Source organism: Chanos chanos, chromosome 10 (genome assembly GCF_902362185.1).
Source record: "Chanos chanos chromosome 10, fChaCha1.1, whole genome shotgun sequence".
Classification (NCBI taxonomy): domain Eukaryota; kingdom Metazoa; phylum Chordata; class Actinopteri; order Gonorynchiformes; family Chanidae; genus Chanos; species Chanos chanos.
In genome coordinates, this window is record NC_044504.1 from 28,545,578 (window position 1) to 28,571,420 (window position 25,843).

Here is a 25,843-nt window from a genome sequence, read left to right on the forward strand (position 1 = left end):
CTCTCTCTCTTTCTGTCTCTCTCTTTCTTTCTCTTTCTCTTTCACACACACACACATCTCTCTTCCTCCCACCCCCACACCCCCTGCTCTCCATCTCTCTCTCTCTTTTTGCTCTTTGCCTTTCACTTGCTTCGCATTCCCACCTGTGTTGTCATTAGCGTCAGTTCTTTTTCGTACTCTCCGTAAATGTTTAGTTGCACATTAGAAAGCATTGAAAGTATAAAAAGCTTGCAGTTCTCAGTAAAGAAACATTGAGCTAACTTTGTAAACTTATAAAAGCATGTATATATGGCAGACTCACTAAGACTTTTTTACTCCTCAAAAATGACCAACAGTGTCAAATATTCATTTACAATTTGTAAATGGAGTACAGCACTGCCCCAAGGTCTGTGCAAAGATGATGAATGAAGACAGCAGTTTCCCACACAAAAAAGTATTCCCCACAGGATGTAGTATGACCTGAGAGGTGGAGGTTTCTAGCTCCCTTAATAGTTTACTGCACGCTTTGAAATTTTTAACATTAGTTCTTGAGACTGTCTACTTAAGTCGGCTTAAAAACAACAGTGTTCTGTTCTTTAACATGTTTCTTCTTCTTTTTCTTCTTCCTCAGCTTTTATGCTAGAGTCATGAACAAAGAGGCATCTTCTGATAGTTTATGAAGTTGCCTGTTAAATATTTCAGATAATTCTCAAAAAATTCTCATAGACTTACATTGACAACAGTACACGACCTGCAGTTGCAACACTACAGTGCCCCCTATTACTCAATCCACAGTTAAGTCTGGTTTATTCTCAGTCCTGTCCACAGTTAAACCTGGTTAATTCTCAGTCATGTAGTCTAAGTCTACAGTTTAGCCTGGCTCATACACAATCATCTGTAGAAGTACAGTCTACATTTAAGCCCTGTTTATACTCAGTCATGTAAGTACAGTCTACATTTAAGCCCTGTTTATACTCAGTCATCTAAGCACAGTCTACATTTAAGCATTGTTTATACTCAGTCATCTAAATACAGTCTACAGTTAAGCCTTGTTTATTCTCAGTCATCTAAGCTTAGTCTACAGTTAAGCCTGAATTATTCTCAGCCATCTGCACTTGGTCTTCAGTTAAACTACTATCCCATCCGAATGGTGGGATTATTGCAGCACTTTTTAAAGTATAACAAGTTGGACTAATGAGAATAAACTGGCCCATGAACCAGATTTTTTTTTTTAATGTACTCTTACTGATACACCCCTCTTTTCTCTTTTATATCATACCTATCAATACATTAAACAACAATTATTCATAGATAAATCTGTTATTACAGTTGTTTCCATCACTTTATCCTCTGTAAAAATGATAGTTACATACTAACTTGTTATTCTTTCCTTTCTGCTCCCCTATACTCTGCAGTGTGCATTCAATATACTCTTCTTACATGCTGTTACAAGCAAACGTCCTCTTGGTCTTCTATGTGTTCCCTTAACTTCACCCCTCAACCCATCTCTGCATCCAGCCAGACATACATTGCACCTTTAAGAGCATATGCTACTTTGCTCACTTTGTGAAACAAAGTTATCTCCCACCTAACAAAACAGAAGTTGTGGTATGTGATGTAGTCTAGTGGCTAGATGTGTGCAGCCTACACACGGCTGCTTTGAAGTGCATTGCATCAGGACCACAACACCAGGCAGCTCAGAGCGTGGCCTGCATTTTGTGTGGCCTTGTGCCAAAACCTCGCTGGGAATGGTGTTTAGCCTCCAGCAAAGGGCATCATCCCTGAATGGCTTTGGAAAAATAAGCCCCTCCTATGAAAAAAAAAAAAAAAACGGATCCCCAAATAAAGTGAAAGTCATTGGGAAAAAAGAAGCATGAGGGTCGGGGCAGAGAAAGGGAAATAAGAGGGCGAGGGGCGGAGGGAGGAGTGTGTGTGTGTGTGTGTGTGTATGTGTGAGGCGGGGGGGGGGGTGTATGTGACAGAAAGGGGGCGATTAAGGAATGGAAACTGCGTCTGTTAAGATGACATTCAAACTGCAGAACCACTCCATGCTCACACAAGATGCACAAAACAATGTTTTTTTTTCTTCCCCCGAACTTCCCACAACATAGTTTCAGATTTTAAGTCATTCTGAAAGACGATGAAATCTGCATAATATGTATAACTCAACAACATGGCTCCATGGAATCATACAGATGTTTACAATGTTATTTGTGACATCTGAAGACTGAATGCTGATGACTGAAGCTGATTTTCCAATTTTAGTTTCAGTGTAGAGGAAATGTTAAGTGTATATAAATATATATATATATATATATATAGAGAGAGAGAGAGAGAGAGAGAGTGAGAGAGAGAGAGAGAGAGAGAGAGAGAGAGAGAGAAACCACAAACAACAGAAAATACTCACCCTAAACTAAATCCTCTTAAACATGCCCTGAAGGGTACATCACATGGAACTCAAGAGATCTGAGAGTGAGAGCAGAGAGTGAGTTCTCCATAGCCAGTCCCACTCAGCCTCTCTTTCATCACAGGAGTCCTGTGCATAAGATTTTTTTTTTTGACAGGGTGGACAAAAGAGTGAGCATCTGTCGTAAGCTAAACTTTTTTAATGAATAGACTTAAAATTAGGAGTCAACCAGATATGATGTGTTTTCTGAGAAAGACATGACTTTTTTTCCCCCCTCATTGCAGTGACACAAGCCCTTAGTCAAATGTTAGTGGTTCAGTTAGCTGGAGAAGCTGAGAAATGATCTGGAATGGGGGGCACCTCCCTTTCCTTTCAGAGAAACTCATTAGCAGGTTGCTAATTGCCTGCTATGCAAATGGGACTTCTTGTTAGTTTTGATTACTAGCTGCTCTGAATGTCTGGAATGCAGCAACTGCTTAGGGATCGAGAACTCTGGCAATGATTTAAAGCAATGAAAATATAAAGGAATGTGATTATATTCAGTTTCACTGAATGATAGATTAATGAATTAAAAAATAACATTTGAGTGTTGCTTTTCAGACCCCATGATATTACTGGTTACTTCAGCTGAGCAAGTTCAATTTCAATTTTTAATGTTCTCTTCTTGAATTTGATATTTATTAAGCCACTCTTTTTCTCGATTCCATGTTCAAGACTCTGTCTTAACATTCACTTCCCAAAGAATACAGAGAGTGAGCGAAAGAAAGGAACATTCAATTAAACAAAAATCACAAGAAACATTTCTAGAAATGAAAAAAAGATGCAAAAATTACCTACATCAAAGTTCTGACTGATGTCCACATGTCTAAGACAAATGTAGCTTTTCCTGCAAAGCCTGTTCTTGAAGTTGAAAATTAGCCACTGTTAGCAGCATCATTTCTGCACAACTAATGCATTGTTATAGTACTGACCTTAAGGTCACACACTTTGACCTGTGTCATTGGCCTTTGACTCCAGAACGATCCAGATTGGGGTTTTTAGGTCACATGTTGGTGCGGTGGATAGCCCTGCATTTGGTGATTTGACCTCAGATTCGGTTTAGTTGTGCCGGGTGACGCTGATTCACGGAGCTGTAATGTTTCCTGTGGGCTTGAAGTGACTCCACACGTCTGGCTGTAAAAATAGCACAAGCAGAAAAACAGTAATCCACCACAGACCCTTTTTTACGTGAACCGCATTACGGCTGCACAAAGAAATGTGAGTCTGTAAACAAAGGAGAGGCAAATTTCTGCGGTGGAACATTTTTCAGGCCTGCTGCTGTGCTTATAAGAACTTTTCCCCTCTGGTTAATGAGCTTCTCTGTCATGATTAGAGGAGTATCCTGGAGCTAAGATTCTTCTGGATGCTTTTACTGTCTGTCTGCCAGAAACTGAAGTCAGGGCCGCTCTAGCTAGAAAACTTACCTCGTTTTTTTTTTTTTTTTTTTCTGGGGTAGCTGACCGTTGGCTATTCACAAAATTTCTCTCCATCATTTTCATCATCACTTGCCAGTTTTTCTGCATTTTCCTCTCTTCACTTTCTTACTAAAAATATTTTTTCAGCTTGTCGTTTTCACCATTCGGAAAATATACGGTGTGGATCTGGAATGATTTAAACATTATTAAAGATACCAGATTATACATCCTTGGAAATGTAGAGGTTAGTTTTTTATTTTTATTAGGGTGTGGCAGTTGTTTGATCAGTGGTAACTTTTTACTTTTGGGACCAGTGAAAGGACCCATAAGCATAGTTGTGGAGTCTTGAGTAAGAGGGACTATAGGGACAAGCTGACTAACCCAGCAGGCTTGGCCCTCTGAGGCACATGATGATGCCAAAGCAGGTCAGGAAATTGGGCCCATATGATGTTTTCCCAGCAGTGGGGGGGGGGGGGGGGGGGGGGGGGGGGGGGGGGGGGGGGGGGGGGAGGGGGGATATGTGTGAAGGGAAGAGTCCTTGTGCAAATGGTGAAAAACTAAAACTTCATATCCCCACCCAGTGATGTCATTGCATACAACTAATCAAGCTAATCATCTTACTCTTCTGCTCATTATTATCCATAAAAAAAATGACTAGAAGATGAATATTAAATTGCCCACAATAAATTTTTATTAGTTGGCATTTTCTATTATTTTCTGTGATATCAACATTCGTTCAAAATTCTCATTTCTACACTACCTCTAAACTTAAAGCATCTGTGAAGACAGAAGAAACCAGTTGTACAAAAAAAAAAAAACACCACCACCAACAACAAAAAAGATAGACTCACTGGCTGAAGAGATCTCAGTAAGGGAATTAGGCTCACTTAATGAAATGTCTAATCTCCATCCATGTTTGTTTACCTTTTTCCCACAGTCTCCTAAAGTCCATACTTACCCTGACATGGAGGCAGTGCCTCTAATACTGAGCAAAGTCAAAGTGGAGCCTCCAGAGGACCTGCTGTCCTCCCAGCAGTTCCAGACCCAGACTGAGCCTGTGGATTTGTCAATCAACAAGACCCGCCCATCTCCACCCTCAGCCAACGCCTCACCCATTACCTCTGCATTTTCTCCATCCTCTTCATCTTCCTCTTCGTCGTCCTCACCATCCGTCATCACCCCCATCTCGTCGAACATGCCCTCAGTGTTGACACCGGGGCCACTGGTGGTTTCTCCTGGGGCGGTGCGGAATCAGCAGTTTTTGCACATTATCCACCCCGTGCCCCCTTCTAGCCCCAGCAAGGTGACCAATCAGGTTCACCGAATTCCCGTAGTGGTGCAGTCACTGCCACTAATGTACACCACGGCTGTCCGCTCGCCTGCTAACCTCAACTCCACCATCATGTTACCTCTACTGGATGAGGCCAAGGCCCAGGGCAAAGGTAAGACCCCAGATTCAACCTGAAATTAATTTTGTTATTCATCCCACTGTGTGTTTGCACTGTTTAAAACAGATCATGACATAGATTGTAACCTTGAGCACGGATATACTTATGGGTGCCGTTTCAAAGAATATGTGAGAATGTAGGTCATTGTAAAGTTTTTAATATGAGAGAGTTAGACTTGGAAGCTTTGTTATCAGTAATTACTGTTTGGGAACATTAACCTATGGGCTTCTCTTGTCACTACACGTCATTGGAAATTTGTCAGTTTATGCTTTGGAGATACGCCCGCTTCCTTGTCTAAGCTCTCAAGTGTAAAGGGAATTTTCAAGGAAATGTCTTTTCAAGTTGAACGGAACTCTGCACTTTTTGCAATTTGTACTTGCACGAACCTCTGCTCTTTTTAGTTCATCTTCACAAAAAAAACTTTTTTTTTCTAATTCTTTTTCCTTACATATTTACACACTTTACTTCAATCCAAAAAAGGTCGATTAACAATAATATTATTTTTCATTAGTGCAAATGGTAAAAACACATCAAACCAACCACAACCCAGTTGTACATTTTACAGTGTAGAAAGGTATCCAAGATTTTGCTCCATATTGGGAACTCTCTGTAAAAATATTCCTTTTCGGAGAATTCTTCCAAAATGAGTAGTAAAGAAGGAATATGGAATTTTTCACAGATAATTTGATTCTAGATTGAGGAGTTTCAAGAGAAGTGTGAAGAGTCCAAAGGAGGAAAGGGTTTTTTTGGAAAACCTTATATGTTGCAACTTTTTTGTACCTTTGCTCCGTTCTTTGCACTGACCTCATTGTCAGAAACGCAAAAGGAAGATTTAAAGTCAAGGTTTGAATCCCCACAACCCTGCATTTCTTCTTATACTCCTTGGTTGTGACTTTCTCTAGGTGTGTGGCTTTTTTGCACCCTAACTAATTGTTTCTGTGAAGTGCATACTTGGGGTCATGCATGTCAAAAAAGAGTGAAAAAAGAAATAAAAGAAAGTGGAAAGTCAACACACTCTTAAGTTAAATGAAGTTCTCTCCAGCACTTTACTGAGAGGCATGTGTCTCCTGGCACTAATGCATCCCTGGTGAGAGAGGAGATGAGATTTAGAAGATGAAAGAACTTTTTCTAAAGTACGAGATTTCTTGCTCCTAGCACCTCTAGATCAGGTAACACAGACCAGCCCTGGCTTTGGCTAGGGCCTAATCAGAAGCACACATCTCAGGCGGCGGCGTTTCAAAACTCGGCCGTAGATGTGGACCTCCCTGACTGCTCTCTTGGGCTGCTGTTTTTGGAGCTGATTTCCTGCTGGGTGGGGTTTTATTGCTCTGTCTTTAAAAAAAAAAAAAAACACTCAGAATGACAGTTGGGTGTTACTATCAAATGGACTCCAGTCAGAACATGAGTGTAAGGGAGTTGTTTATTGTGTACTGCTTGTTTATAACCGAGATTTATGTCTCTAACTTTGGGATAGGCGGGAAGCTGTCCTATGAGACAAGCTTTTCTTTTTTAAATACTGGGTGTCCTCAACAGCATAGGAGAGGCAGAGAGAGGGAGAGAGAGAGAGAGAGAGAGGAAAAACAAGGTTTGCGTAATTGGGTGGGGCGGATGTTGAAGATGGGTGGCAGGGTAAGCAGTCAGGCACAAAGCAACATGGACTCCACCCAGAGAGAGTCGCAGCCGCGCAGGGGAAATGGGGTCAGTCTTGGGTGGTGCCCAACAGAATGGCAAACTATGATATGACACCGAGATATGAACTGAACATAGCACTTTTTATGTTTTCCTCGCTGCACTGGGCTGGAGATTACTGTAAGGCCTTGAGTTTGTAATATTCTTTCTGGTACTGCGAGGTTGTGGTAAAAGGTCCACATCCACACACATGCATGCACACACGCACACACACACACATGCGCACGCACACACACACATTCATACACATGCCTGTACGTTAAAAATGTAGATGTTCTGGGATGAGGGACATTAGTTTGTATTCAAAGATATATGATACACTAACTATGAAGAGCAGGTAAATACTGTCATGAAATATCTTGTGAGAAAAGTACTTACCTGAGTTGATTAATCCCCTTTTAAGAGGTAGTAAGCAGCAGAGGGGAACAGTAAACACGAAACATTATGAACAGAAGAAGCACATGAGACATTCTGACACTACGCCTCATGTTCACTGCTGATGTTTGGTTTAGTGTCTATTGTGAGAGGTTCACAGGAATTGATTGTTGTACTTGTCCTTGTTAAAAAGGCATTTATGTGCAGCTATGTTGTCTTTTTTACTCTCTTTTGTCCCGTCTGTTCATCAGTGTTACATACCGTCTGTGTTTGTCTTTTTTAAAGGAGTTTTGGATAATGGTTTGGCTAGAGTAATGGCTGTGAATACAGAATGTTTTAGAGGGTTATTGTGGATTATTTTGTGACTTGACTGTAGTTCTGCGCTCGGCCAGAGTGCAGACTATTGTGATTGCTTTGGATCTGTCGTCTCCCGTAACCTTCAGTGATTTCCTCCTTTATTCATTTGTTCATACACTTTTTCTTTTTTTTTGTTTTTAGCAATAGTCAGTGTGATGACCCCGGCATTAATTTCAGCTGCATTTAAATCACTCATCACTGCCTAGATCACAGGGTGGAATGACTCTTTGGTTTTCTTCCTATGCAGCATTCAGACAGACAGTAATGCATAGTGATACATCAATTAATTTGATATTGACTTCAGACTTTATTTTGCTCAGCTGAGTATGTTGATAGTTCAAAATTGCTGGATTTGGATGCCTGGCATATGAAACACGTCAACAAAAAAAAGAAACGATTACTGATTTTTCCCAGAGATGTGAAGGCATGCCTGATTAGATCATTAGGTTCTACACACAGATATCTGTAAGTCAGGATAGAGCAAAATAAAATCACAACTAATCTGTTGTGTACACTGACTGCTATATAATGTGAACATGCAAGTTGTGGACAACAACAGCTAAATGCCCATAGGGGATTTAGAAAGAGAGAGAGAGACAGGGGGGTGGGGGTGAGGAGGAGACAGATGCACACTCACACACACACTCACACACTCATACACACACGCGCGCGCACACACACAGGTCGGCCTACTCGGGGGGAGGGAGGGGTACCCTTCTCTACAGCTCTGCCTCTGGTGTGGTTACCATGGAAACAGGCTTTGGCTGGAAACAACAGAAGAGAAAGAAATCACGGGGTTTGCTGAACTACCTCTCATGAACTCCCTTTTCTCTGGCTACCTTTATGCGGACATATTCAAGAATATCAGGCCCATCAGCGTAGGTAAACTAGAGGGCTTCATCGCAATTTAGTGTCACTGAGGTACACTTCACAAACAACTTCAGGAAGATATATTTAGTTTCGCTACTAACATTATCGTTTGATACTTTGTTTTAAAACTACCGTTTAATTCTTTCATGATGGTATTTAGAGCCTTATTTTACGGCCTTATTTTATAATGAATCATTTGTCTGGGGAACATTTGTTTTCATGTGTTTAACATAGACTTTAAGACCTAATGACTGTGGGACAAGCAGCGCTGCTCAGACAATAACCTATTTAAAGTCTGCTTAATATGTATGCTGTCTTAATGCCTGTAATCCACATATTCATGTGAAAGTGAATGAGGTCGTATTTGATCATTTTTCTTGAACTGTCTTGTACTCGGCTATATGTGTGGGGAATGTCTGGATGCTTTTGTTCAGTGTGCAGCGAGTTGAAAGCGCTCGCTGAGATTGGACTGCTCCAGGCTTTTGTACAGCATCCAATGAATTTTTCATTGCAAGAGTTGTCATAACTTCTGCCGAGCATTTGTGGTGTTGTGCAGTGGACATTACCGCCAGGGCCTCTCCTCCTAAAGGCACAGAGAGACTACGTTTCAGAGATGGTCAATGAGATCTGACATTGCTTCATGAACTGAATGGTTACCTAATGAGCACTGAGTAAAAGGACAGGGAATGATCAATAAGTAAGTTCGTAGCTTCTTATCTCTGAATATGCAATTTTTCACAGCGGTTGGGTACTGGCGCATGTATCGATCACGACAGAGTGATATTGTGTGTAGTCTGAGCATTTGGGACCATTTCGGTAAGCGCAGAGACCGTTCAAGAGCACTGATGACAGCGTTCAGAAATGTCATTGTATGTGTCGCTAACTGAAGAGTAGTTATAAAGCACTTGACATTGCGCGAGGAAGGTTGATTGTGTGCCATTCCTACTCTGACATCAGCAAACTGAAAATGTAACCTCGTCACAGATCCAAATTCCACTTTAATTCCACTTTAGGTTTCCCAGTCTAAATATGTAAAGCTCTGAAATAGAGATGAAGCCATATCTATGCCTCAAAATCCTCATAACGGGGTGGATCCCATTATGCAACCTTCAAGAGGACATGTGGCCATATCAGCTGTGTCGGGCCTCCATCCGACAGATAATGTTGGACGGTGCAGAGTTGAGTCAGTGTTGTCTTTAGATATTGGGTGGAGGCGTGCGATAAAGATAAAGGTGAATGGTGCAGCGGTGAGTTGGTGTTTTTCAACAGAGGGTGGAGGAGGTGTGCTGATAGTAGACCCATCGCTTCTAACGCTGACGTGCCTGTAGGAGTCACTGAGTCAGACTGATAGAGAGACGGTTCTGGGGAAAGACTTCCTGGAAGATTCAGAAAACCCAGAGTCAACCCAGAGCCAAACGAACTAATAAAAAACATACTGTTAACAACTCTAAGTAATGGCAAGGGGCCTATGTCTACACTCTATAAAATTACAAGGCAACTTACTTTACAGCTTTTCTGAGTAAACTCAGCTTTTAGGCATATAGGAACTTAAATACCCAAAATGTATTTGTGTATGGCAGATGTGATATCAGGTATATTTTAAAAACACTGTTCAGTTACAATGAATAACAAAGTATAATCTATTTCACAAGGTAAATGTATAATTGCTTTCATGACATAACTGTAATATTTTGAATTTTAACTTGAATTGCGGTTCTGTTCAAGTGACACTGACTTTTGATTGTGACTGGTGAACTATGGTCAAGCTTTTATATGACTGCTCTGGTTCAGTTTACTTGACACATACATCATGACACTACATGTTACTAACCGACCCTTTGTTGCCCTCCCTGCCCCCTCCCAAATTTCCCACCCCTCCCACCTCCCACCCTGACCGCACAAACAGATCCCAGCAGCTTGTCGCCAAGACAAATCAGAAATGACAGTGATGATGATGACCTGCCGAATGTAACCTTGGACAGTGTTAATGAAACAGGATCCACTGCGCTGTCTATAGCACGAGCAGTGCAAGAGTGAGTATGCCTTTCAACCACACACACACACACACCCACACACACACACACACACACACACACTCCCACAGAAACAGACACATGCACACACCACACGCGCGCACACACACCACACGCGCACTCACACACACACGCACCCACACACACACCCACACACACACACACACACACTCTCACAGAAACAGACACATGTGCGTGCACACACACACACACACCAAACATGCATTTACACACATGCCTCTCCACGCCTACTGTAAAACGTGAGGTCTTGTCCTTACGGCTGACTCATAACCCTATATGTTACTTACGTGTCAACTTTAAAGCACAACCGCACTGTGTAGATCCTGTCCAAGTGGCTCATTCTGACTGACCACTTTACCATAACACTGTCTATTCCATAATTACTTCGCAAAAACCAAATCAATGCACACAAGTTTTAGCAGTGTGTGGTATAAATTACAAACTTCTCTTCATTTTGTACTGAGAAAGTAAAGAGGTTTTTTTTTTTTTTTTTTTGCAAATTATCTCCCCAAGTCATTAGTGAAGAGCAGAGTGCAGACATGGTAATCTCACTGCATGAGAAATTCTGACAGAAGTGTTAGCTGAGAGGATTCCCTCTGAGCTGGTAGGTGTGCTGCCACTGGCAACAGTAGCTGTCATGTCCCCATCCTGATGACTGAGACTCATCTGTTTTTAATCAGATGAGGTAGGTCATCTCTACTCGTTATCCTCAGTGACATGATCAAAGCCAGAGGCCCAGGAATACCACGGTACTGCGCGGTAAAAAGACGATCACTGAACCTCCCCTAAAAAAAGGAAGCGAAAAGAGGGAAACGAAAAAGCCTTTGGGTCCTTTCACGCTCTGCAGACAAGGGCAGTTGCACCGTCGGGACTGTTATTTAGGCAAACTGTTTGGAAACTATTTCAGGATTCCTTTTTGTGTTCATACCTCAGACGACGACGCAGTATAAACCTTTCCCTGTACTCTGACTGAGTCCTGCATGAGGTGCACTGTGACTTTACGCCCCTGGAACGCGACGAGCACACACACAGTTTAACCGAGAGGTTTAAGAGTACAGTGTTATAGTTTCTCTATATGTGTGTTTACACCACTGCTCAGAGAGTGGGAGGTAGTGTTTGTGAGAATGTGTGTGTGAGAGAGAGAGAGAGAGAGAGAGACAGAGAGACAGAGCGCCTGTGAGTCTGCTCTTGTGATGTGTATGTGTGTATTTATGAATGTGTGTTCATATGTTGGTGCAGTTGTCCTTACTTTGATGCATTTAAACAGGCTTTTCACAGTAACACATTGATACTAACAGTGATTATTTACTCACACAGTAATAACCAGGCATCAGCTCTCAGTTTTAGTACAAAATCAAGGCTGCCAACTAATTATACACAAAAATGATTCACATGTGTTCAACCCTTTCTGCTACACAGAACTTTGCCTAGTTTTAAAGTGAAGCTAAACCATGGCAACATATATGACATGATATGAGATAATTTTCTTTCCTTTCGTAATCCTAATAAACACAGTTGTATGGGCCTGACAAATGCAATTGCATGGGGCAAGCTTTTCCTAGATCAGTACCCTTGTTCTGAGATAAATTGTTACATAGATACATATGAGCTGCCTTCTGAATGCCACTGTATGGATGGAAGGTTGTCTGTATGGGTTTGGGGGGCAGGGGTTGTTACTGCCCAACCCCCCCCCCCCCCCCCCCCCCCCCCCCCCCCCCAGAATGGAAATAACTTTGCGGCACACAGACCTGTTAGAGCCCGGTGAATCTGTCATGCTCCTGTGCTCAAAACAACTGGTGTCTCGTCTCCAGGAGTCCAAAATCAAAGCAATACAGCCTGGGAACCAGCACCTCATTCATAGTCTATTGTGAATTCTGTGTTTCGGACAAATGTCCCAATATTGAAAATGCTTTCCACAAACAGCATATAGTGCCATACTGAAGCTCAGAGCAGACGCTATCACTGTAAATGTCACGCTTTATGAGATGTGACTCATCAGATAAGCCTCATAGCAGAAGTATTGTAGAGGTGTATCTGTGTGTGTGTGTGTGTGTGTATATTTGTGTTTGTATGTATGTGTGTTTGTGTGTGTGTGTTTGTGTGTGTACTTGATGAGAGGTGTTTGGTGAGTGAGACTAAGTGCCTGCAGCACTATCTGAAGTACCCACCCACATGTGTAAATGGAGATGGTGTGATAGGGCTGTTTGTGTGTACAAGTGCATGTCTGTGTATGTGTGTGCGCGTGTGTGTGTGTGTGCGTGTGTGTGTGTGTGTGTGTGTGCGCGTGTGTGCGCGCGTGTGTGTGCATGTGTGTGTGCGTGTGTATGTGGTTTCTCCATATTCATAAGTCCCTGGGCGAGTGCAGGCTGAGCTTCTGTTAGCACAGCCCTGGCAGACCCTACTGTGTCCCCTGGGCTCCCTAGGGCCACTCAGTCAAAACAGGTATGGAGGCACAATCACCAAAATACCCTGCACCTCTCTCTCTCTCTGTCTCTCTCCCTCTCTCTTTCTGTCTCTCTCTCTCTCTCTCTCTCTCTCTCTCTCTCTCTCTCTCTCTCTCTCTCTCTCTGCATGTATGACTATGTGTCAGTTCATTAAAACATTGTGCCCAGCCTCTGTTATGGTCTGCACTGCTTGAATGGGTTTTGAAGCTTAAGGCTCTTCAACACTAGCCTCTCCTCTGGTCTGACGGCATAAATTACACTCAAACCTGCTGGGTGGGCAACAACGTCTCCTCTCTTCTCCTCTCATCTCTCCCAGAGGTGTTTTCCTAATCCATTTGAACCTCTGGAGAAGCTTTGTCCATTCCTCCTTGTTACTGCCCCATTTAGACAGGGTGCTTGGAAGAGGCACACGGTTTTGCTGTGACACCACTTTAAGAAGCATGCCAAATGACTGGCGGTGCTTTGTAATGGCACTCTGTGAGCAGAGAGCCACCAACTCACACATGACTCTGAGGGAAACAGTGAAACAAAGGAACAAAGGCAGGGTCCAATCCTATTTTAAACCGCTTGTGCTCCTCCATTTCCAAGCAAGAAGAATTTTAACAGTCAGACATACAAACTCGGAATGTCGAAGTTATGACAAGTTCAAGGTGACGGATTTGGCTCTGTTGCTTGCACAGGCTGCTCTCACTGGCTAAAATAGTGTATATTTTTTATGTTATGTAATAATAAGCATTACTGAAGCTGAAGCAGTAGCCGTGGTAGCTAATATTATTATCGCTAAATTCACGTCACCTGATAGATTTATGTCCGTCTTTTTTAGTGTGTTTTGTGAGATTAACGTTCCTGTGTCGTTATTTATGTCTAAATGAATCAGAGTATAAACATCTGCTTCTTCTGTGGGGCCTCAACGTTGAAAGTGTTTCCACTGTAAATCCTGTCACTCCTGACCCCCCCTTAACACACCCCACTCCCTCTCTTTCACACGGCAGCTCTCAGGAGCTCTCCTTCCAAACCCCTCCCTCCTTCTCTCTTGCTTTCTCTGACTTCTCAGTCCGCTCTCTCTCTTTCTCTCTCTCTCTCTCTCTCTCTGAGACATTCTCAAACACTGCTCTCTTGCGCTCTCTTTCTTTCTCTGCTCTTGCACTGCTCTCTGCTTCTCTCTCTCCCTTAATCTCACCCAGTCTCACTTCTTGCTCCCTCGAATTCATTTTCTCTCATTCCCCTGAGAGTTTCAGAGACACTTCCAAGGTCTTTTGGCATCTCTACCCTGCTTCACATTCTCTGTCGCTGGCCCAGTCTTCTCTCTTTCTCTCTTCTCTCTCTCTCTCTCTCTCTCTCTCTCTGCTGTGGGACAGGGGAGCTGAAGTTCAGCTTCATTTCTGAAAGACTGCCTCATTTCCGCTAGGCCTCAGCCTGGCAGGATGCCAAGAGCAACAGGTGATCCCTGGAGCTGAGGAGAAACAGGAAGTGGGCTGCATGTGGTGGAGACAGTTCACTGAAGGGGTTGTCTGATCCCGCCCCTCCCCTTAGCCTCTTTTGCTGGCTTAGGCTGTGCCAATCACAAAAGCAGAGGACATCCAGGTCTTCTTACTGTTGAGAACCCAAAGAGAAAAGAGAAGTCAGAGACACATTCCCCCGCCACTACTTCTGCACCTCTTAACATATAGAGACAGAGATACGTATAGAAAGCTTACTCTCTTCCAGATAATGAATATTTCATAAGATTGTTTGATGTTTATAAATTCACAGACATAGACTTTTAAAATAACGTGACGTGGCTCTCTTTACCTGTTCCAGAATTTCTCTATGCTCTTTGGCTGATTCATGGTGATAATCCTCTCTCTGAGAGCCAGAGAACTCTGTCACCGTTTATTTCTCTCTCTCTGTTGGAAACAGTCACTGCAGTAACACAATATTCCCATCAGCCGAGAGCTTCAATGCGCATACAGGCAGACTGGTGGAGCCAAAGTCTCTTGTGATTGATGTATGATACACTCATAAATGGACTGTCTATGAAATATGATACTAAATTTTATTTATTATTATGTAAACACTCTTCTGTGAACTAATATGAGTGATACAATTTGAAACCGAAAGAAACTTCATTCCTTGTTTTGGAAACTGATGAATGCAGTGTATTCAACTGATTAGACCTCTGTACATCAGAAGTCTTATGCCTTGTAGTAAAGTGATAAAGCTCCATCTAGTGGTTGATACAACTCATCTCAGCCTCTTCAGTAGAATGTTTGATTGAACGGTTTAAAATAACTGATGTCTAGATTTGTTCTCTTTGGCCAGCTGTTCAGACCTCTCTTTCTTTAGCCCCTAATCCATTTTCTTGAGGCTAGTTTTTTTATGCAGTTACAGATGTCCAAATGCTTGTCATGTTTCCCAGTCATAGGGTGAACTGAAAAATCATGAACATTCATCTCTCCTCTGGTTGTTTTGCTCTTAAATTACCGAAAGACAATGTCACACTTAATAAACCACCACTAGGAGGCAGAAATGAGCTGTTGTGAAACAATGGTAGAGTAATTGCTTGATCTGAGTCAAACAGATGTGACATGACACTGGCGCTGTTTTCTGCTGAGTTGTCATGAAACTTGCAATGAGTAGTCCACTTACTGCTTGCAAATATGCTAAGTCATGGTGATGTCCTGTTGCATTTCAGTTCTACGTCACCATTCAGTATTGAGAGCATCAGACGCCCGCGACGGTCCGAATCCCCTGACTCTAAGAAGCGACGCATTCACAGGTGTGACTTTGATGGCTGCAATAAGGTTTACACCAAGAGCTCCCATTTAAAAGCACATCGGAGGACGCACACAGGTACATAAACACATAGACACATCGCTTTTTGTTGTTGTTGTTGTTGTTATTTTGACAGGGAACTGCAGAGTAATTTTGATCGGAACTAAACTAATTTTATATCAACACATCAAAAAGCCTGTTGAAATTCTTTTCTAAACCTGTTGATATTTTCAGTGTGAGGGCTTTTGACCCACCACTAGAGATAGTGTGGAGCAGAAATTAATAAGAGGTGTGATAAAGCCTTTATTTAAAGCCCATAATTATAATGTATCAGAATTATTATTATGAACAATTATTATTCCTTATAGTCAAATGTAAGCAGCATGCTCAGTGAGTCCCTCAAGGGACAGATACTCAAATTGACTCAGATTAGCCAATAAAGATGCAAGATTTTTTTATATATTGTTAATATGACATGCTGAAAGCTGATATGACAGCTTTAATTAGTCACAGATGTCTTAAAACTCCTTTGTGATGCAAGACAATTAATGTCACCAACATTTTGAATGGTATATAATAATATACAAGATAGCATACAGTTCAGTGTAGGTGTCCTTGTTTTTGCTAGTTTTTTTCTGTCTGTTATTGATTATGTGTTTGTGATTCTCACTCTAACAGGTGAGAAGCCATATAAATGCACATGGGATGGCTGCACATGGAAGTTTGCTCGCTCGGACGAACTGACACGGCACTATCGCAAGCACACGGGCGTAAAACCCTTCAAATGCGCAGACTGCGACCGCAGCTTCTCCCGCTCGGACCACCTAGCCCTACATCGTCGCAGACACATGCTGGTCTGAGCCATTCATCCCCTCTCATACACCTGCACCCCACACATGCACATACACCCCACCCCCCTCCCCACACACACACACACACACACACACACACACACACACACACACGCACACACACACACACACACACACACGGGAGAGCTGGGTCTTTCCCTGCGTATGTTCAGCTGGGCTGGACAAACTTAATGCTGCTCCTGCTCTCAAAATGGAAGGAGAGCGACAGGTAGAGGAGCATACACAGAGCAAAAAAACAAACAAACAAACAAACAAAACAAGACAAGACAAAACAAAAAGGTCTGCTCCGAAGAAGACGGAATTGGCCGGAAAGACAGGCAGGCGGGCAACACATCATTACTGGAGTCAAGGAAACTCCCAACTTCCTGCACTGCCCTTAATTATTAACCTCTATTTGTTAGAGTTCTTCATATGGACAATTTTTTTTGTGTGTTTCACAGCATCCTTTCTTTTCATATGTTGTCCAGAAAATAGCTGCTTCTAAGCATCTATAATGTGAAAAAACTGCGGACGCGGAATCGCTGTGTTCACATAGGATTTCTGGGTGAGACCTAGGATAGCCTTGAGCTAGGACAGCATGTTGGAAATGGACCTGTGACATTTCTCTATAAACAGTATTGTTGCACAAGTCACTCGCACTTCATCCCCTCCATCTGCCTACATCAGGAGCCCAACAAAGATCCTCTGGGGTCACGGAGTCGTTCCCATGGCAATGAGAGAGACACCCCGGAGAGCTTACGGGCCAGTGATGCAGAGGACGAGACAGAGAAAGGTTAAAGATTTTCATCCTTCACATCAGCAAACCAGCTAATGAGATTACCCCCACAACAGTGGAGTTAACAGCTTGTTTTCAAGTGTTTCCATTACCCAGTATATGAAATGTGTTCTGTTTATTTTCTTCCTTTTTAGCTCTGCTTTCATAATAATCCTGGTTCTATAAACCCACAATCTGGAGTGCATGGGGATTGTTTAGAAACAACAGGAGTTTCCTTTTGTAATACTTCATTTAAGGCCATTTACACTTTACTGACACGTCATGTTTCACTCAGTGAGACACACCAGGGCCCTCTAGTCTGTGATTAGGTTTCAGGAAAGTGCAATGTTATACAGGTAATGATTTTTCAGTATGACCGTTTTCATTTTTTAACTATGTTAAATTCTTGTATCACACTGAGGCAATTTTTAAAAGGAATTTTTGAAAAGGAAAACAATGGAAACAATCATGAATCATCTTTGGTTCAAATATGATAGCATCATTTGCAGGGACGAGGTTCATATTTTTAAAGGCCTCATTCTATCTAAATTTTCAAGACCAACTATTGATGCAGTAATTTGTCCATCTCCATTTTTTTTACAGCAAAAATTGGGATGACTCTTTTTTTTTGTATCAGACAATGTAGGCAAGTATTGACATCATTTCTAATAATGATCTCTTCCTAATCCAGTGGTTCTATCTGAATAGGAAGAGCATGAAATGTTGTCTGTCTGGCCTTTAGTCTTGATATAATGTAAAGGACTTTTCTGATCATATTTGCACTTGCACAGTTGTTAAATGTTGGAGAGCAATACGCAATACACTTACCACATAGCAGTGGAGTGGTAGAAAGTTGGGTTTTTTTTGTTGTTGTTGTTTTTTTTTTGTTTTTTTTTTTGCCTCACTCCTTTATGCTGATGTCAGAGGGCTTGGGAACAGGGACAATGCTTTTGGATTTGTATCAGTGCCAGTTTGTTTTCTATACTACAGATTCTTCTATATTTGTAATGGATTTGTAGATCTGACATTTTGGACATTCAGAATATGACCTCTCCCCCTACTGGCTGTGCAGTAATATTGCATTTTGACAAGATTCCATGAAAAGGGTTTTTTTTTTTTCATTCTTTACTTTTGTATTTTTTTTCCTTTTTTTTGGTCAGCAGAATAGGTCAAAGTGGAAAGAACTTCATTCATGTCCCAGTTTGCCCTTCATTCACATCCTCTGTTGAACCTCTCTGTCAGTCAAACCCTCTGAATTTATTTGATGTATTTATTGAATGTTTCTTGGGGGTTTAAATATTTTTTTAATACTTTATAATGCAACATTGACATCATGACATCAAATTTGGCATATTTATTATTCATTGGCTAATGGCCAGTTTTAAAAATACATATATTTCCTTTTCATTTTATGAGGGCACACATGTAATCATCTAAAATACACAGGATCAGATGAGGGCAAGAAGTTTTTCCCTCTGTGTTAACAATTCTCATGTTTTGTTCACGCAGTTTTTTAAAGTGGTTATCAGCCTTTTTCACGTGGGGAAAATGTACAAAAATGAAATGAGTAATGTATTGAGCCATATCCATGATGCTGAATTTTTGGAATTCACCTTTTTTTCTTTGGAATGTGATTGGTTGTCCAGCCTAAGCATAGACTTTTACTCTACCACAGATGAATGGGTAATGAAATATTGAATGAAAAGAGAAAGCAATATGAAAAACTTGACAATTGAAGTCACATATCAGATATTTGTCAGATCCATTTGAGGTGTGAACCAAGACTAACCTGAGCCTTGTGACATACTGTTCGTATGGAGGTCACGAGACAGGTTTTATGATTGAGTAATGTTTCTGTGTTAGGAGCAGGTGTTATCTCTAAATAGCGTGTAAACTCTTGGCTTCTCTTGATGATATATAAGCACTTCTGAAATGGCCAGTATAAGTGTCTCTGATCCTTTCTCCATAGTTTACACGATCAAAGTCAGGACAGCCACTTTTATCTTATGACACCCCTTACACACACACACACACATGCATGTATTCACCCACATCTGCCCATACACAGATGTTCAGGCCCACACTTGAAGTCCCTCATAAACACTACATAACACCCTCATATGCACTGTAGAAACATTCATAAATGTGTAGGGCATGGTAACAACCACCCAAGGCTCGTGTCCTCCATCACCACCTGTGACATTGGCATGATACAGCAAGATCACACTTTCCCATTTGGTTCAATGCTGGTCATACTGCACTAGGTATTATTTGGTGTTTAGAAACACATACTCAAAGCACCGTGAAACGTCTCACAGACTAGTGTCTTCATCACCTGGTCCCCGAAATATTAAAGGAAACTATAATAACGTTGAAAATCGAAATGTTATGAATTACAGTAAAAAGTATTAATATAAACACATACTCTAAAAAAGAAGAAAAATGAAAATCCTAGTAAGAGTGAATTCATAGTTACTGCAGAGATAATATAACAATTTCTTTTCTTTCTCTCTGAGGTGTTACAATCTGTTTGCTTTATATTTATGTTGTATGTATTTCTCTACGCAGAAGTGTTTCCTGGTTTACTGGGCTCAAGCATATTACCAGCACCTTGATTTTATTAAATATGATTATAAAGTTAATTATATTCACATGAACATAATAATAATCACCAATGTATCTTATCATCTTAGTAACATTTCTTCAATGTGCAGCACTTCATCTTTACATTGGACTATTTTGTGTAAAAAGAAACGAGAGAGAGAGAGAGAGAGAGACAGAGAGAGAGACAGAGAGAGAGAGAGAGAGAGAATCTTTGAAAATATTGTAATATATGTGCAAGTGAAAAGTTATACTCAGTTTTACATGCTGTACATACCTACTGAGATAGGGCTTATTCCTATTATTATTATTATTATTATTACTATTATTATTATTATTATTTGTTTTGTAATACAAGGATTTACCTTTATACATATGCAGATATTTTCAGAGACTTTAATTTACGTAATTTGTTATAGTGTACAATGGGATTATATAAATGAGTACTGAAGATCTTGTCATCTTTAGTGCTCATCTTCTCATTTCTAAATGAAGTGTGGCTAAAAAAAAAAAATCCAGCGAAGTGCACAGTCCTGCTCAAAACACAGTGTTCAGGGGCAATTGTCTCCTCAAAATATATATATTTAGTGAATTAAGTACGTTACGTTCTTGGAGGGGATTAAAAGTGATTATAAAATGAACCAGCCTTTTTTTTTTGTCTGGATACAGTATTTAATATCCAATTCTTACTTATTTCCATGCGTTGTCCAGATTACAGAATCCGCATAGAATTTACATAGAATTGACTTGGTACCCTTATGTATCTACCTATAGTCACTCTGTTTAATCAGACTGCTCAAGGTTTGGTCACTAAAGACTTAAACACATTTTGCTTTACAGGTCCCTCTCTCAGATCCTCTCTTTCGTAATGGTTTATTAGTCCATGACTAATATTTTGCATGGATAACCAGCTGTAATGTTAAAGTGCATGTATTTTCCCCTTTTTTGGCATTCTGACTCATTTTTGTGGCATAATTTTGTAACGGCAAACAGGGTCAAAGTTATGCAATAACAAAGAGTGCCTCCTATTACAATTAATCATCATATATACACACATAAACAATATACCCTCAAATCATTGGGTTGCCAGAGACATCAAGTTGTGCCTCTAATCAATCAATACTATATAGGATCCTGAAACACACAGATGCACACACATAGGCAGACCCCTATGAACAACTGATTTTATAAAATACATTCATTCAATTCTCTTTTTTTTTTAAAAAAATGCACTGAGCCTTATGACTAATTTCAAAACAGCATTTTCAGCATAAGCTGTGAACATCCCTAATGGTCCATTGTTGAATTTACTGTATGCGTCTCTAGTAGAAGTGATACATGATTTGTATGGATGTACTTACAAAAAATAAAAAAATAAATAATAAAAAAAAAAAAAATGGAAGAAAAACCTCAGTTGCAGGACTTTAATGAGTTCATTAGGGTTCTAGCAGTACCTCTCCAATATTGCACAGTTTTAATCATGTCCACTTGGATTACCACAAAATCAGGTGTCTCCATTGGCAGAGCAAAGGGAGGATTTGAATTAAATTTGTTTCCCCACAGAATCTGTTGGGAATCTTCTTGCTGAATGTGTTAAAGAGCGGGGACACAGACCAGGTCTATGGGTTACTCCTCTGTGAATAGCCTGTTTTGTTTTTTTGTTTTGTTTTGTTTTGTTTTTGTTTTTGTTTTTGTTTTTTCATTTTTAGTCTCTGTGTAATATTGCTTTTGTTTATTTGGTATCAACTCTCATTCTCTCTGCATTTTGAAATCTAAGTAGTTAAATCAATGCCCCCCCCCCCCCCCCCCCCCCAGTTTTTACTGATATTCTGTGTTCTTGTTGTTCTTGTATTTATGTATAGTGTGTGTATTGTAAATATTTTCAGAGCTTTTCATTTTACTGTAAAGTTGTGATATTTTACCCTGCCATGCAAAGGGAGCTCCCTGCTCTTTGGATCACTTGGAGGATTTGAAGTCCCAGTCATTGCAAAAGTTGAAAGAACAAGTGTTTTCTCTTTATTTTTTGGTTCTCCAGAAGTTGTCTAAATATTTTGTCTGTGCTTTTGCTTTTCTCTGTACTTTTTATTTTTTTTTTTCTAATTGATTGAGCTGTGAATTGAAATTGGTTTCAAACATTTACGTGTATAATTATCTGGTTGGAGGCATGAAGGTTAATAAAGTTGCATTTTGTATGGAATGACAGCTCTCAAATTCTCAACGTTATGAGTGCTGGACTTCTTTCTCTGACTTTAACCTTATACTTATACGGTAATGTCTTTAACACAGAATTATTTCTACTTGATCTTAGTTTTGTAAACACTTTTCCTGCTGCTTCCACCCAGCATGACGCTGTTTAGTATTACTATGGAAGACGCTGATGGTATAAGCTCCTTTACACTAAGAGATACTAACCAACTTGGTTCAAGCCATTTCATCAATCTGTAGGCGGATTTATATTTCATTTCAGTAGACATGTCATGGGAGTGGCGCAGTGAATCATAAGCTAACATAAGCTGCAGGTATGGAATATACTTTTAGAGGATTATTCCTGTCACGATACACTGTCACGCATTTAATTTTTGTGAAAACTTGTCATGTACCTTTTGTATGGTTGTGGAGCCATATTTATAGTATATGTTATCATCTGCCCACAAGAAGCTGCTTACATGCACAACAACATAAAGCCCAGGCTGGTGTGATTGTTCCCCCTCATTACAAGTGTCAAGGAGCTTTGTTTAGAGAGATTTCATTTCCGTTTTTAGCCGTCTCACTTACAATAACATTCACCACAAGAGATTGAAGAGGTATTGCGAAAACTTAACTGATGCCAAATAATTATTATAGGGGGCAGCCTTTAACCCTCAAGATGAATGACAGGTATCACCGATAGGCTCTGTTAAACATGTTGTAACATCTCTAATAAGCAGTCTACAGATCGCTGTTGTTACAAAAGGCTATGACAATCAACTGCCAATGCTATCCCCTCCATTTTCAGTGAGTCTTTTCATTCAAATGTCAGTCATTCTCACACTATAATTAGACCGAAAGGGATACTGGCATCTGGACTGGCAAGTGGGTGGTGCCTTCTTGAAGGCAGTTTAAACATGATGGAAGCAAACACATTTCACAACCCACAATAGGCCTACACTGTTCAAAGTTAAATTCCACAAAACATTTTTTACGTTATTGCTATTGAGCCTAACTAAAATATGTCTTATTACTTATTTTAAAATATAACCACTCAGACCGGAGGAGTAACAGCAAAGCATAAGTTTAAATCATTTGTGATGAAGAATGTCAACTGCAAGCAAATTATAATTATATGTATGGCTCTTATTTAAAAAAAACTGAGGAGGCAAATGTCGATATCTATGTGAAAAGTGTACAGTCAGAAAAAATATTTAGCCAAATGAGAATTTAGTATTGTCAACTGAACTCAGTTGAGCTTAGAGTCTTGGAGAAACCAGTATTTCCAGCTGTCCTACATTTACTGTGATTACACCTTAGATCTGTCACACCTGTATGAAAGACAACCACAGACAGAGCAGACGGCAGCAGTAGACTTTGAATGGCGTCACTGGTGATAAAATACCTGAGTCACTAAAACTCACAAATAGGACGGGACACCATGACCACATGCTGATGAAAGTATTTGGAAGATGCCCTTTGGGAAGTTTGGTATTTTTTTTTTTTTTCCTTTTTCCTTTTTTCTCTTCTGCTGTACCACCTGAGCACTCACCCTTGTCTACTTGTATTTATAGCATTGTGCACAAAGCATGCGTGTTAAGCATTGTATAGCACTGATGTTAAATTGGGTTTTGTGTTATTATGCATCTTTTTAATGAAAAAAGTGACAGATCTCTGCATCTGATGATATTTGTCAAACAAATTTATTTAGGCCTATGAGACCTGGATTGATGGAATATCTAGGCAAAGTCCAGAGCTTTATGAACTACAGTAATTGCAATGCTATTTTGGTCACAGAGGTGCAGTAGTCACAATGGTATGAATGGTCTTAACATATGACTACAAAAGTAATCAGATTGAAAGAATAACTTTTTGAAATGCAATCTGATTGGAACGCAAATTTAATGCAACATAATGATTGCCCTTTTAGCTGACGTAGATTGCTCTAATTTTCTCCATAATTGTTCTTACATGCCAAATCTCCCCCTTTTTACCTGAACATGCACCTATCGAGATTTAGAAAGACGGTGTTGACCTAAATTGCTGCTAACCTTTGTCCTGTATGACAGAATGAATGATTACACTTCCATAAGAATGTTTGATTTAATGAGGCAAGCTAACATTCAGAGGCTCTGATGAAGCTAAACTTGCTTTGTGACAAAATGCACTGGTATTTGACCTCCCCAAACTCTAACAAGTTGTTTCCTTCTTCCACTCTCTTCTTTAGCTGCCTGTGACTGCAGCTATTCAATTGAAGAACTTGGTTCTCACCAACAGTGCCATGAAGGGAACCGCACCTGGCTACCCACAGGCCACAATGTGTCCTTCCACTCTGGCATAACACCTCTGTTCTGCTCCATCCAGGCATATGGCATGTTCTTGGATCTCATTCCCCCAAGGATTCAACTATTCATAGTTCACGCACCTTGGTGGTGGAATAAACTTCCTGTTAAAGTGGGAAGTACCTCCACTGCGTTTATTGCAATTGAGAACCCTTCACTTCAAGACGTACCTCAAAATCTCAAAGACTTTACTTCTAATAGTTTACATTAAATAAATAAATAAATAAATAAATAAATAAATAAATAAATAGACAAATAAAAGAAGAAGAACAAACACACACAGTACTTACCACTGACACTTCTTCACGTAAATGTTCTATACTATGAAGGTGCCATTCTTGTTTTCATTCTCAGTTTCGATTAACCTCTTGTAAATTATTCTGAATAAGGGTATCTGGCAGATGAATGACAGACAATTTTGCATGTAGCTGTAACGACAGTAACCCAAACACTCTTTCACATTTACAGCCTTGTTGCCATTTTTTATTCAGTTTCTTCTTTCTAGGTTAAATTTGTGTATGTTTACATTAAAAGGTGAAAAATTTCAATTCAGAGTTGGTTCAGCTTTCTTTAAAAGCGCGCAGGTGCGCACGTGTGCGCGTGTGTGTGAACAGAAAACAGAGAAATAACTGAGAAATCATTACTTAAGAATCCACTTTTTGACTGATATCAAAAGCTAAAATACGGATGTGTGTCAGTGCTCCTCGGGAGACTTACCAGAGCTTGTACATTTCTGTAAAGAGGAACCTTCCTATATACAGAAGACTACTTACGCTGTACAAGGTTGACAGATGAATGTACATCCAGCATAGTTTTGGCTTTGCATTTTTCATTGAACTTATGATAATATTTTGACTGTATGTGTGGTTTATGGTCTGTGACATTATGAAAAGGTGAATGTGGGCAACTTTACCAAGTTTTTACAATGCGTTCAAATAAACACTTCCATGTTGTCATTGCGTATATATTGTTGTTGTTTTAAATTAATTTTTATTGTGGAGAGTGCCTTTTCTTATTTTTTTTTTAAACTTTGAGATGTGTTCAGGTGTCAACACACTTAAAATGATATCAGTCATAGCTGTACTAATACCAGTTACAGCCATCCTGATCAACCAGTGGCTAACAAGTGTGGGCAGGTCTGACAAGAAAACCTGTGGAACAGACAAGTGATTCATTGATTCTTATTTCTTTTTATTGCATCAATCTTTTTTTCTGCTGTTAGTCCTATGAATCATATGCAGATGAGGAATAAAATT

At 40.3% G+C, this 25,843-nt stretch overlaps 1 protein-coding gene across 3 annotated transcripts in view; it reads left to right on the plus strand.

Moving 5' to 3' along the window:
• klf12b (Kruppel like factor 12b) overlaps positions 1–16,936 on the plus strand; it is a 36,613-nt gene extending 19,677 nt beyond the window's left edge. For 2 of the 3 annotated variants that reach the window (XM_030787027.1, XM_030787028.1), the window contains exons 3-6: positions 4,778–5,282; positions 10,486–10,612; positions 15,752–15,909; positions 16,510–16,936. In XM_030787027.1, the coding sequence (XP_030642887.1) occupies positions 4,778–5,282; positions 10,486–10,612; positions 15,752–15,909; positions 16,510–16,691 (972 nt within the window). In that variant the 3' untranslated portion in view covers positions 16,692–16,936. Of the gene's footprint in view, positions 1–4,777; positions 5,283–10,475; positions 10,613–15,751; positions 15,910–16,509 lie in introns of all 3 variants that reach the window. The other variant, XM_030787029.1, reaches the window with a different exon arrangement.
• Positions 16,937–25,843: the final 8,907 nt, after the last annotated feature.